We start from the raw sequence: 15,103 nt of genomic DNA, 5'->3' as shown, positions 1-15,103 counted from the left end.
CAAAGCCTCACCTAGTCAAAGCTATGGTTTTTCCAGTACTCATGTATGGATGTGAGAGTTGGACTATAAAGAAAGCTGAGCGCCAAAGAATTGATGCTTCTGAACTGCGGTGTTGGAGAAGACTCTTGAGAGTCCCTTGGACGGCAAGGAGATCCAACCAGTCCATCCTAAAGGAAATCAGTTCTGAATTCATTGGAAGGACTGATACTGAAGCTGAAACTCCAATACTTTGGCCACCTGATGCTAAGAACGGACTCTTTGGAAAAGAACCTGATGCTGGGAAAGATTGAAGGCGGGAAGAGAAGGGGAGGACAGAGGATGAGATGGTTGGATGGCATCACCGACTCGATGGACATGAGTTTGAGTAAACTCCAGGAGCTGGTGATGGACAGGGAAGCCTGGCGTGCTGCAGTCCATGGGGTCACAAAAAGTCAGACATGATTGAGCAACTGAACTGAACTGTTGATGGCAAACCTCTACTGTGAAAGTGAGGGTCATGCAAGGGGACCTCAGGGGGCCACTTGAACTCTGCTTTTGCACATGGAAACTCATGTCCTATAACTAAACCCTTCACACTTTTTCTTGAAATAGTTTCCTGCTGTCTTTCTTTCTGGTATTTCCACAGCCTTAAAACCTATTCTAAATAGAAGGTGCTAATAAGCTATCTAGTCACAATAATTTGATATAACAGGTTTATATGTCATCCAGAATTATAAAAATCAGTCAGAAATCCAATGTATAATTAAAGTACCGTTAGTTTCTTTTATGCTTGAAAATAAAAACTGAGCTAATGACTGACTCCTTGAGATGAAGCACATTAAATGCTTTATAAGCCTACTCTGAGAACAAATATTAAAGGAAAGTAATTTCTCACCACTTATGAGTTTCTGTCAGTGAGTTCTCCTCTGCTTCTTGGTCAATTTTAGCTGAAAATACAAGAAAAGAAATAGATGAGGTATGATAAATGGTTATAACCATCTCAAACAAAACAGATCAAATAATATGAAATGTATCTTAATACATTAACGCTAATGTACTCCACCAAAAGTTTATTTTTAAAAAATTTTATTGGAACATAATTATAGAATTTTATTTAAAAATCTATGAATATATATGACTGAATAGGTTATATTTAATTTTCATTAAGTTAATAATACTTTCTAAGTAATTTCTTTAAATTAGTCACATTAACCTGAGAAAATAAAATACCAGATAACTTGATATTCACATCAAATTTGTCTGTCAAGGATTTAAATGCCTATAATTAGTTGAAAACAATTCTCTCAAGCAAAGGTCCAAAAACCAAGTAAAAACCTAAGTAGAAATGGTATGTAATGATCTTTACCAGAGCTCTTCACTTCAGATCACAATTGAGTAGATCGAGAACTGACTTCTATGCAGACATAGGATAAAATACTAACACTTTCTCCTAACTTCAAGTGATGACATGACAGTGCACCCACTGATTTGCTAGAAATAAAGAATGGTAGCTGGACACAAACCCAAAGATCGAATTTGGGAAAGGGATTACATCACTATTTTAAAATTGCTTAAAATAACACAGAAACTCCCATCACATAAAGTATGTAATGGCAATGACTTTGACTGGCCAGTAAGCATTCTAGCATTTATGTATTACTTTATATACATACACACATATTTGGCACAAAAATTTAAAAAATACTCCCACTTCTTACAATGCTTTTAATAATATTTTTAGTCTATTCCCTCAGATCTCAAAATGTAGTTGTGACCCACTAAATTCATTTCATTCTTCACTAACTATCTGTGACACACAGTTTGAAAATCACTGAGCTACTGGACACAAAAAATCAAAGAAAAAAACCACCCTGGAGCTAGTGAAAGAAGTTTCCTTTCATAATCATTTCCTTCGGGGGCACACTTGCAGCCATTTGGAAAAATTAAAAGACAGAAAGGAGTAGGGCAAAATGATTATAAATATTGGAACGGCGTGAAATCAAACCTGTGGCCACTTGGGAAATGTCAGTGACTACATCACGACTGAAACAGTTGTCAGCTTCGGCTGCTGTTCCACAGCCTCAAGACAGTGTTTGTTTGAAGGTCTGGACACGTCTGCAAAGCCGCCATGGAGTGTTATGCAGGTCCTCTACAGGACTGCCTGAATTTAACAGCAATCCTGGGAGATGGTAGCAGAGGTATGTTTCCCCTTTCCCTTCTGGTTTTTTAAAAGGCTTACATAAAGCTACAGGTCAATCATTAGCCATATTAAGAAACAGGATAGATGTTTCATGACTTCACTTTGAAAAGTCTCCAATGTTAACCTATTTTCTTACAAAATCTTTGGGCTGCTGTATGAAAACAGTTTGTTTCCAGAAGTAATTCTAGAACCACAGAAAAGTTTAAGAGAAAACAACAAAGCAACACAATGCATAACACTTTCAGGAAGGAAGTTCTTCCAACTGCCCTTGCATCATTTTTTTTTTAAATATAGAATTTAAGACTGAGAAAGGAAGAAATTCTTTTGACTATTCTAGATGCACCGAGTAAATGATTTATGAAATTTAAAACACCCTAGAATGAGATTCCAGTGATGTGTATTCTATTCTGATTCTGCCTCTGAAATTAGCTTTGTAATCTTAGTCTTCCCTGGTGGCTCAGATGGTAAAGAGTCTCCTTGCAAAGCAGGAGAAGGAAAGTGAAAGTCGCTGTCATGTCTGACTCTTTGTGGTCCCATGGACTACACAGTCTATGGGATTCTCCAGTCAGAATACTGGAGTGAGTAGCCGTTCCCTTCTCTAGGGGATCTTCCCAATCCAGGATTTGAACCCAGATCTCTCACACTGCAGGTGGATTCTTTACCTGCTAAGCCCCCAGGGAAGCCCCGGGTTCAATCCCTGGGTGGGGAAGATCCCCTGGGAAGGAGATGGCAATCTATTCCAGTATTCGTGCTTGGAAAATCCCACGGATGGAGAGGCCTGGCAGGCTACAGTCCAAGGGGTTGCAAAGAGTCAGACACGACTGAGTGACTAACACACACAGAATCTTAGGCATATAAATTAATCTGTTCAATTCAGTTCAGTTGCTCAGTCATGTCTGACTCTTTGTGACCCCATGAATCACAGCACGCCAGGCCTCCCTGTCCATCACCATCTCTCGGAGTTCACTCAGACTCATGTCCATCAAGTCAGTGATGCCATCCAGCCATCTCATCCTCGGTCATCCCCTTCTCCTCCTGCCCCCAATCCCTCCCAGCATCAGAGTCTTTGCCAATGAGTCAACTCTTCGCATGAGGTGGCCAAAGTACTGGAGCTTCAGCTTCACCATCAGTCCTTCCAAAGAAATCCCAGGGCTGATCTCCTTCAGAATGGACTGGTTGGATCTCCTTGCAGTCCAAGGGACTCTCAAAAGTCTTCTCCAACACCACAGTTCAAAATCATTAACATATACAAAATGTTTAGCATAGTGCCCCCAATAATTAGTAGGGGCTACATAAATATTCTTTGAAAAAGTTGGATTTCAAGCTCTTGAAATCCTAAAGTGATACAATACATAATAATGTTTAACTGAATACACCAACTGCTATTGTATCATGCTTCAACATTATATGCAGATGAAGAAAACAGATACTTAACAGCTTTTTACACAATATAAGCCCCTAACTAGTTGTGAGTGGAATGAAGTGAGTTTCAGTTATTCATAATGATTCCTTGTGATGCATACTAAAACAGCTTTGGCTTCACTGTATGAACAAGTTTTACTGAATAAACACTGCAGTTCAATGTGGCAGAAGAATGATTCTTACTAAAGGAATAAAACAAAAATAGGCTCTCTGTCCAAACCTAATAGCCATATTAGAACCATAAAACCAAATTGGGATAGAAGGAAATACTTTAAATTACTCTGTTTTCCATTTTTTTAAACATGATTTTGAAGCTAAAAGGAGTTGTTTTCTCTGCTGTAATCAGCTTTGATAAAGTCCTATGAGAGATGATTCTCTTTTGCAGGGCAATCTTAGAAATAAAAAACTTGGGACTTCCCTATTGGTCCAGTGGTTAAGAATCCACCCTGCAATGAAGGGACATGGGTTCAACCCTTGGTCAGGGAACTAAGATCCTACAGGCCACAACTAAGACCCAATGCAACCAAAAAAAAAAAAAAAAAAGGAAGAAGAAATTTTCTAGAAACTTGGGATGCAATTCGGATTTCTGGAGACACTGAGCTACCATTTCTCAACATACTGCTTGCAGAGACACACCACCAACATTTCGTTATCACAATCTTTTAAGCACACTTGTGATGTTAACGTGGGCTTCCCAAGTGATGTGAGTGGTAAAGAACCTGCTTGCCAACGCAGGACACGTAAGAGATGAGGTCTCAGTCCCTAGAGGAGCGCATGGCAACTCAGTCCAGTATTCTTGCCTGGAGAATCCCATGGAGAGAGGAGCCTGGTGGGCTATAGTCCATAGGGTCACAGAGAGTCTAACATGACTGCAGTGACTTAGCATGCACATACAAGATGTTAACTTAGTGACAAATGCTGGATGTGTTTCTTTAGTTTGTGAGGATGAAACTGATCAAACTAAAATAAAATGTTACTAAGGTAGTAAAAATTAAGCTTTTTTTTAGATAACTCTGACATTCATTTAGGGAGCACTCAAATTAATTATATGCAGTGACCAAAATCTTAGACCAACTGTGTGTTTTATTAGGTTGCTGCTGCTGCTGCTAAGTCACTTCAGTTGTGTCCAACTCTGTGCAACCCCCATAGACGGCAGCCCACCAGGCTCCTCTGTCCCTGGGATTCTCCAGGCAAGAATACTGGAGTGGGTGGCCATTGCCTTCTCCAATGCATGCATGCATGCTAAGTCGCTTCAGTTGTGTCCGACTCTGTGAGACCCTATGGACAGCAGCCCACCAGGCTCCTCTGTCCCTGGGATCCTCCAGGCAAGAATACTGGAGTGGATAATTGCAGTTTCAGACCATGAATTTTAAATTATTATAACTAGGCTCAAATATATATTTATTAATCAAAGTAGGAACCATTACAATCAACACACTTTTGCCAATGAGAAATAAGTTTGTTTATTCCTGAAGCATAAAAATCTGTACTTTGGGATTTGATGAACTCTTGGAAAGCATTTTCTGAATCCTGCTGGTTGTGGAAACATTTTCCCTGCAAAAAGTTGTCAAGATGCTTGAAGCAGTGAAAGTCGGTTGGTGAGATGTCAGGTGAATATGGAAGGTGAGACAAAACTTCACAGTTCAATTTATTCAAATTTTGAAGCACTGGTTGTACAACATGTGGTCAGGAATTGTCATGGAGAAGAATTAGGTCCTTTCTGTGGACCAGTGCCAGCTGTGGGCACTGCAGTATTAGGAGCATCTCATTGATCTGCTAAGCATACTTCTCAGATGTAATGGTTTTGCCAGGATTCAAAGAGCTGTAGTGGATCAGACTGGTTCAGTTCAGTTCAGTTCAGTTCAGTCGCTCAGTTGTGTCCAACTCTTTGTGATCCCATGGACTGCAGCATACCAGGCCTCCCTGTCCATCACCAACTCCCAGAGTTTACTCAAACTCATGTCCATTGAGTCGGTGATGCCATCTAACCACCTCATCCTCTGTCTTCCCCTTCTCTTCTCGCCTTCAATCTTTCCAAGCATCAGGGTCTTTTCAAATGAGTCATGTCCATCTCTTTGTGACTCTGTGACTGCAGCATGCCAGGCTCTTCTGTCTTTCACTATCTTCTGGAGTTTGCTCACATTTATGTTCATTGAGTTGGTGATGCTAGCTAACAAATTTATCCTGTGCCACCCCCTTCTCCTCCTGCCCTCAATCTCTCCTAGCATATGGGTCTTCTCCAGTGAGTTGGCTCTTCACATCAGGTGGCCAAAGCATTGGAGCTTCAGTTGCAGCAACAGTCCTTCCAATGAATATTCAGGACTGATTTCCTTTAGGACTGACTGGTTTGATCTCTCTCAAAAGTCTTCTCCAGCACCATAATTCAAAAGCACCAATTCTTTGACACTCAGCCTTCTTAATGGTCCAGATATCACATTGGTACATGACTCCTGGAAAATCCATAAGCTTGGACTATACAGACCTTTGTCAGCAAGTGATGTCTTTCTTTTTTAATATGCTGTCTAGGTTTGTCATAACTTTCCTTCCAAGAAGCAAGCATCTTTTAAATTTCATGGCTGCAATCACTGTCAGCAGTGATCTTTCATTATTAGTATATAGGAATGCAAGAGATTTCTGTGTATTAATTTTGTAACTTGCAACTTTACCAAATTCATTGATGAGCTCTGGTTTTCTGGAAGTATCATTAGGATTTTCTGTGTATAGTATCATGTCTTGGAGCCCATGAAAAGAAAATCTGTCACTGTTTCCATTTTTTCCTCATCTATCTGCCATGAAGTGATGGGACCAGATGTCATGATCCTGGTTTTCTGAATGTTGAGTTTCAAGCCAGCTTTTTCACTTTCCTCTTTCACCTTCATCAAGAGGCTCTTTAGTTCCTCTTCATTTTCTGCCATTTGAGTGGTATCGTACTGCATATCCGAGGCTGTTGATATTTCTCCCAGCAATTTTGACTCTAGCTTGTGATTCATCGAGCCCAGTGTTTCACATGTATACAAACTTGCCCTTATTTATACATACATAACCTTTCAAAGGTGATCCTCGTTATTCATGGATTCTGTATTTGTGAAGTTGTCAACTCATTAAAATTATTTTAATTCCAAAATAAGTAACTTCAGTGCTTTTGTAGTTACTCGCAGATGTATGCAGAACATTGGAAAGTCTGAGTCACCAGGCACACGTTCCTGGTTAAGGCTGAATGCAGTGTGCCTCTGCTTTATTCCAAGCCTCATACTGCACAAGTGTCCTTTTCTCAGTCTACTGGGATGCAGTTTGACATCTTTTTACCTCCTTCTTTTCTGGTAATCTCTCTTTTTAAACAGTCCACAAGCATGGAGGTGCAGAGCTATCTAGTGCCCTAAACCTGAGGAGGCTATGGTGTGCCTTATGGGGAAAATACATGTGTTGGGTAAGCTTCACTCAGGGGCTGTCAGACTTGGCTGTGAGTTTGATATTAATGAGTTAGCAGTACAGTAAAGAAGGTGTATTCAAACATGAACACACATAAAAAAAGATTGTACTTTGGTTGGTTGATGAAATGAGACCAAAATGTGACCAGAGGCTTGAAGAACTATATTTACTGCTAGGAACAGTGATCTAGTACTCACTAATTCAGTGTTTGCAGCAACCTTGTAGAACATAATTATGGCAAATAATGAGAATATATTTATCTTGTTTTATAAATGAAATGAATATAAAATCTGAAAAATTATATGTGTGTGTGCATACATATGTACATAAATATGCTATGTTTCTATTATATATAAAATATGTTATATGTAATATAATATAAAATATCTAAAAATACATATAGTAATATTTTTAAATTTCATAATAAAAATTAAAAAGGAAAAGAAGTAAAATGTCACTGTTTGCAGATGACATGATACTATACATAGAAAATGCTAATGATGTTGCCAGAGCTCATCAATGAATTTGGTAAAGTTGCAGGCTACAAAATTAAAACACAGAAATCTCTTGCATTCCTATACACTAATAGTGAAAGATCAGAAAGAGAAATTAAGGAAACAATCTCATTTACCATCACATCAAAAAGAATAAAATATCTAGAAACACATACCCAAGGATGTAAAAGACTTGTACTTCAAAAACTGTGTAAGATACTGATGAAAGAAATCAAAGATGACAAAAACAGATGGAGAGATATACCATGCTCCTGGATTGGAAGAATCAATGTTGTCAAAATGACCGTACCACACAAAGTAATCTACAGATTCAATACAATCCCTATGGAACTATAGCATTTTTCACAGAATTAGAAGAAAAGAATTTATGATTTGTATGGAAACATGAAATACTCCAAACAGCCAGAGCAATCTTGAGAAAGAAAAATGGAGCTGGAGGAATCAGGCTCCCTGACATCAGACTATACTACAAAGCTACAGTCATCAAAACAGGTTGGTATTGGCACAGAAACAGAAATATAAATCAATGGAACAGGATAGAAAGTGGAAATAAACCCACACAACTATGGTCACCTAATCTATGACAAAATAGGCAAGAACATACAATGGAAAAAAGACAGTCTCTTCTATAGGTGGCACTAGGAAAACTGGACAGCTACATGTAAAGTAATGAAAGAATACTCTCTAATATCATACACAAAAATCAAATCAAAATGGATCAAAGACCTAGATATAAGACTGGACACTATAAAACTCTTAAAGGTAAACACAGGCAGAACCTCTCTGACATAAATCACAGTAAGATCTTTTTTGATCCACCTCCTAGAGCAATGAAAATAGAAACAAAAATAAACAAATGGAAGCTAATTAAACTTCAGAGCTTTTGCACAGCAAAGGCAACCATAAACAAAACAAAAAGGCAATCCACAGAAAGGGAGAAAATATTGCAAATGAAGTGACTGGCAATGGATTAATCTCCAAAATATACAAGCAGCTCACACAGCTCAATGTAAAAGAAAACAACCCAACTCCAAAATGTATCTAAATAGATATTTCTTAAAAAAAAAAAAGACACACAGATGGTCAAGAGGCACATGAAAATATGCTCAACAGTGCTCATTATTTAAAAAAAATGCAAATCTAAACTACAATAAGGTACCACCTCACACCAGTCAGAACAGCCATTATCTAAAAGTCTACAAACAATAAATGCTAGCAAAGGTGTGGAGAAAAGGAAACCTTCCCACACTGTTAGTGGGAATGTAACTTGGTACAGCCACTTGGAGAACAGTGTGGAGGTTCCTTTAAAAACTAAAACTAGGGCTACCATATGGTTGCAAATATATCTGAAAAAAACACATATTCAAAAAGATGCATGCACCCCAATGTTCATTACAGCACTATTTACAAAAGCCAGGACATGAAAGCAACCTAAATGCCCATCAATAGACGAATGGATTAAGGAAATGTGGTGTGTGTATATATGTATACACAATGGAATACTACTCAGCCATAAAAAGGATGAAATAATGCCATTTGTGGTGAAGCAAATCTGACAAAGACAAATATCATATATTACCACTTATACGTGGACTTTAAAATAAATGGTACAAATGAACCTAGTTACAAAACAGAAATGGAGTCACAGATATAGAAAAAAAAATTCATGGCTAACAGGAGGAATGGGAAGTGTTAGCTGCTCAGTCAGATCTGATTCTTTGTGACCCCATGGAGTGAACCCCACCATGCTCCTCTGTCTATGAAATTCTCCAGGCAAGAATATTGGAGTGGGTTAACATTCCTTTCTCTAGGGGATCTTCCTGACCCAGGGATCGAACCCTGGGTTGAAAAATCTGCAGGCAGATTTTTTTTACCATCTGAGCCACCAGGGAAGTCCAGAAGAATGGGGAGCAGGGATAAACTGGGAGACTGGGATTGACACATGCATGCTACGATAGACAGCCACCAAACAGGTAACCAACAAACAGAATCCAACAAATAGGTAACCAAAAAGACATTCTGTACAGCACAGGGAACTCAATTCAGTACTCTGTAATGACCTATCGGGAAAGAAATCTAAAAAAGAGTGGATATATGTATAACTGATTCACTCAGCTGTATAGCAGAAACTAACATAACATCAGAAATCAACTGTACTTAAAGCTGCATAAATAAAGTTTTAAAAAAATAAATGATGCATAAGCATCTGGAGATTACCAATTAGTTTTCTAACAATGCACAAAAATAAAATAATCACATATGTTGGTATACATCAGAGAAAGCTAATTGCAGTGATTTCGATTATACAGTAAGTCATGCTCATGTATCACTTACACTTGTTCAACAATGACTTTTAAAGTCACTGCAGAGTTGCACTCTATTTTCTCACTTCCCTTCAATGTAAAAACCTCTGAGAACTGGTTTCTGCCTATACCAATTTGAGAGAAATGTTTCATTCAGGAGCATGTACCACTATTATCATTCCCGTCTTCTGAACTATCCCTCACTCTGGTTTCCCTTACAATAGCTTCTCTCATGTTCTTTCCACCTGTCTGACTAACACCTGTTGGGGATTCTCCTGTTCATCCTGTAACTGTATTCGCCTCCAGAATTCTACCCTAGAATCTATTTTCTTATCTTCCTAGGTGATCACATGCACTAAATAATCACTTGGCCTGTGATGTGCAATCCTGCATCTCAGCTCCTCTCCCACATCTACTGCACACAGGACACCTGCTTATTGGGAATATTCACCTGTGTGTCTACCTAAGGTGATTATACCACCCCTTCAAAACTTTTCCAAGATTTCTTTTCTCTATCTCAGTGATTCACCCAGCCATTGAAACCTGAAATCTGGACACCATCCAGCGCCTTTATGTTCATTTGGTCCCCAAGTGATTTCTGTTCTATGTTATTAATATCCCTCAAATATATCCTGTCTCCAGCACTGTGACTATCCCCCATAACCTGTTACAGGCCTCCTTGCCTCTCTAACAGTGTAACCAAACAATCTTCAAAGTGGGCTCCTGACTCCGAGTCTAGGCAGGCTCCACGTAGATGGTCCCTAGGCTGTCAGTGTACCCTCTCTTAAATCTTCAAGTCTCTGCTCCCCCAAATTCAAGGCAAAGCCCAAGGTCCTCAGCCAGGTTTGCAGATGCAGTGATGGGTGGGTGTGGGAGAAGGTTTATAACAGAGTCTGTTTTTTCACCAGAGTATGTTGTGGTTCAGTTGCTAAATCATGTCTGACTCTTCGTGAACCCATGAACTGCTATCTCCTGGAGTTTGCTAAAACTCATGTCCATTGAGTGGGTGATGCCATCCAACTATGTCATCTTCTGTTGCCTCCTTCTCCTCTTGCCCTCAATCTTTATGGTCTTTACTCTGCCTTCATTATGATCCAACTCTCACATCTGTACATGACTACTGGAAAAACCATAGTCTAAAAACCATAGTTTAGACTATAGGGACCTTTGTTGGCAAAGTGATTTCTCAGTTTTCTAATACGATGTCTCAGTTCAGTTCAGCCAGTTATATCTGACTCTTTGCAACCCCATGTACTGCAGTATGCCAGGCTTCCCTGCCCATCACCAACTCCTGGAGCCTACTCAAACTCATGTCCATCAAGTTGGTGATACCATCCAACCATCTCATCTCATCTCATCTTCTGTTGTCCCCTTCTCTCACCTTCAATCTTTCCCAGCATCAGGGTCTTTTCCAGTGAGTCAGTTCTTTGCATCATGTGGCTAAAGTATTGGAGCTTCAACTTAAGCATCAGTCCTTCCAATGGATATTCAGGACTGATTTCCTTTAGGATTGACTGGTTGGATCTTCTTGCAGTCCAAGGGACTCTCAAGAGTCTTCTCCACCACCACAGTCCAAAAGCATCAATTCTTCAGTGCTTAGTGTTTTTTTTTTTTAATGGTCCAACTGTCATATCCATACATGACTATTGCAAAAACTACAGCTCTGACTAGACAGATCTTTGTTGGCAAAGTAATGTCTCTGCTTTTCAATATGCTGTCTATGTTCGTCATAGCCAAGCATCATTTAATTTCATGGCTGCAGTCAAAATCAGCAGTGATTTTGAAGCCCAAGAAAATGAAGTCTGTCACTGTTTCCATTGTTTCCCCATCTGTCTGCCATGAAGTGATGGGACCAGATGCCATGATCTTTGTTTTCTGAATGTTGAGTTTTAAGCCAGCTTTTTCACTCTCCTCTTTGACTTTCATCAATAGGCTCTTCAGTTCCTCTTCGCTTTCAGCCATAAGGGTGGTGTCATCTGCACATTGGATGTTATTGACATTTCTCCCAGTAATCTTGATTCCAGCTTCAGCCACCCCAGCGTTTCCCATGATGTGCTCTGCACATAAGCTAAATAAGCAGGGTGACAACACAACAGCCTTGACGCACTCCTTTCCCAATCTGGAACCCGTCCATTTTTCCATGTCTGGCGGATGTCTAGGTTTGTCATAAACTTTTTTTTTTTTTTCCCAAGAAGCAAGCGTATTTTAATTTTGTGGCTGCAGTCAACATCTCCTGTGATTTTGGAGCTCAGGAAAAAAAAAGCTGTCACTCTTTCCATTTTTTTTCCCCATCTATTTGCCATGAAGTGATGGAACTGAGTGCCATGATCTTAGTTTTTTGAATGTTGATGAAGTGAGATTATCATTAGAGCAATAGGTAACTGAACAGGAAGATTGTAGAGGTTCAAGAGAAGACAGAAACAAATCTCAGAAGCTGGGAAAACTAACTTTGCAAGGGAAATATTATAGTACTGCTGAGAAGTGAATTCCAGCAGCAGGTCTCTGGCATGACTTAGGTGACAGCAGTCAGTGTTGTGTAAGGACAGCCACCCTGTCAAGAAACAAACTTTGAGCTACCCTGGTGTGAATATAGGCTTAACGAGGGTTCTTGGGCTTCTGTCTGGTGAGCAGGATGGTGTATACTACAATCCAGGCATTTTTCTAGGTGTAGGGACACAGCAAGCAGCAGAGCAAAATGCTCTCTTAATGGACCTTACACTGTTTGGGGACAAATAAATGACACAATCTCAGAGAATGGTTAAATGTCACAAGGAATATAAAACTGGTGGGATTGTGCTCAGAACAGTATTTGTGTAATAAATAATTGAATATTATTTATTCACACTACATTCTCAGTTCTCCAAGGGATGGCACTTTGCTCGCACCATTACAATCAACAGCTGCTTTATGGCAGCAGGACTCAACTCTCTAAATCTGTCTATTTCAGAGCAAAGGTAAGGGATATTCCCAAAGAGGTGTTTAAGTAAAGGCCATGAAGTTTTGTCTTGAGTAGAACTGGAAAGATGGGGAGTGCAAGTCGGGGTGGATCAATGCAAAATTGGACCAGATGGACTCAGAGGCTCTTAGAGTACGGTTAAGAGAGGTCTCTATTATACTGTGACAGCTAATGCAATTAAAATGTTTGGTTAGCACTGGATATAGGCTCTTGGATTGTCTGAGACAGACGTTAGCTTTAGAAAATGAAGCACATTGAAAAGCCTTTGCTGCTGAATATACCCATGTAAAGTAACCTGAGCACACAAGTTAATGTAAGAAAATGGTTTTACTACTGAAGAAGGCCTAATTATAAACAAAGATTTGGCATATATAATGGAACACATTTTTAGTATATAGATTGAAATTTAGAATTTTGTCCTGATAACTAGAAAAAATATGGGATCCAAAATTGGCCATATTCTTAGAGAAGTGTACTTTGAAATTTATTTTTTCACTATATGTCATTGAACACAGGCTCATGAGCAACCGTGTTTAAAGCTAGACTTTTGTTTTCTTCCACAGTTTAGACACATTTGATCTACATAAGTTTTTCCTAAGGATTTGCTGTTGTCATCATCTGTCTTCCAGATAACATACAATGTAATGCCCGCCAAGACACAAACATTTCCTTATTCACTGCTGTGACTCAGTACCCCAAAGAATGTTTGGGCAAATAGCTGTTCAAAAATTTTTAAAAATCATAGAACACGTGAAGAGAACCAGAGAAGAAATAAAAGGCTAATTGAAGGTGCTTGATGAACAGACATGAAGAAAAGATTCACATAATTAGGACTGAAAGTGAAAGTCACTGAGTCACGTCTGACTCTGTGACCCCACGGGACTCTATAGTCCGTGGAATTCTCCAGGCCAGAATACTGGAGTGGGCAGCCATTCCCTTCTCCAGAGGACCTTCCCAACCCAGGGATCGAACCCAGGTCTGCCCACATCGCAGGTGGATTCTTTACCAGCTGAGCCACTAGGGAAGCCCCAAAGTGAAAGTGAAAGTCGCTCAGTCATGTCCAACTCAATGAGGATTAACCTAATGGTAATACGGTGAAGCATTTCACACCTATAAGAATAAAAAGGTATTATCTTTACAAGAGTCATTGCTTCTTTGACCAGGGAGTCATGGAGAAGCAGAAGAATTACTTACACCTGAATTTCATAATAAAGGGGATACAATACAGAAGACCAGTAAAACATGAAGAGATACCTATCCATTCAGTCTGAAGGGACATGGTCTCCAACCCACGTGAACTACTGGGCAAATTCTGAGGGTCTCACACAACCTTGGAATCATCATGATTTTGAAAGATTAGTTATGGCTGATCATGTATGATTTATAAGCAAAATTTCAAAATTCTATCTGGGTCACAAAAACACAGTTTTGCTCTTCATTCAAAAAGATGGAGCAAAAAGAAAAATTCAGCACTTGGTCTACAAAATACAGATTCAGACTATTATATAATATAATCACATATAATATGAACAACTATATGAATCACATACTCATTCATGTTTTAGATGTGAAATCTAGCGAATTGTTTGACTTCTTTTTTAATGAGTTACAGAGTTAAGGACTCCTTTTTACCCATAAGCAAAAAAGAATATTCCATAAAATTACAGTCTCTTAATCCTAAAGGCCCACTGGATGAAAAACCAAGATTCACTTTCCTTCACCATTAAGAGTGGAGTGAGCTGACAGAATCCTCTAACATGGATTTCAGTCAAGGACTATTTAGGAAGCAGTGAGCAGACTTTCTATTCTGTTATGAGGCCCTGAGGATATGAAAATGACAACCACTCTGATATATGATGGACCAAACTTCTGTTTCTAAGATCACAGTTAATATAAATGATTAAATGGTCCTGTCTCATTTAAAAAAGAGCTGTGCTTAATGTTTAATCAAATTCCAGCATAACTCATTCCCTGGGTTATCATCATTACAGACACCTGAACAACCTGTGAAACGACAGAAGATGAAGCCAGTCTTCAGAGCGCTGCTTGGCTTCAGCCTCAGGCCCCATCAGTCTCTGGAGAATTCCTGAACTAGGGGAGCCTCCCAGAGCCCAGCTTCATACAGACCTGATCTTCAGAAGATATGCCATATTCCAAAGCAGAAATGTGTGGAGTAGTGAGTCCTTTGATATAATCATGATTCAAGGATTTCAAACAGCAATATATTAATAGATTTCTCCTATTAACACTGTTTGTTCTTTTACTATTGCTTGAAATTTCCTACTGCTGCTTATTTCAT

At 39.2% G+C, this 15,103-nt stretch overlaps 1 protein-coding gene across 1 annotated transcript in view; it reads right to left on the bottom strand.

The window, feature by feature from the left end:
• The window catches only part of FMN2 (formin 2), a 368,530-nt gene that overhangs the window by 68,314 nt on the left and 285,113 nt on the right, over positions 1 to 15,103 (bottom strand). The window contains exon 16 of the mRNA XM_018042550.1: positions 875 to 926. Within this exon, the coding sequence (XP_017898039.1) occupies positions 875 to 926 (52 nt within the window). The remainder of the gene's footprint in view (positions 1 to 874; positions 927 to 15,103) is intronic.

This window comes from Capra hircus, chromosome 28, assembly GCF_001704415.2.
Source record: "Capra hircus breed San Clemente chromosome 28, ASM170441v1, whole genome shotgun sequence".
Lineage (NCBI taxonomy): Eukaryota > Metazoa > Chordata > Mammalia > Artiodactyla > Bovidae > Capra > Capra hircus.
The sequence above is the reverse complement of the archived record's forward strand: the minus strand, read 5'-3'. Positions and strand labels throughout refer to the sequence as shown.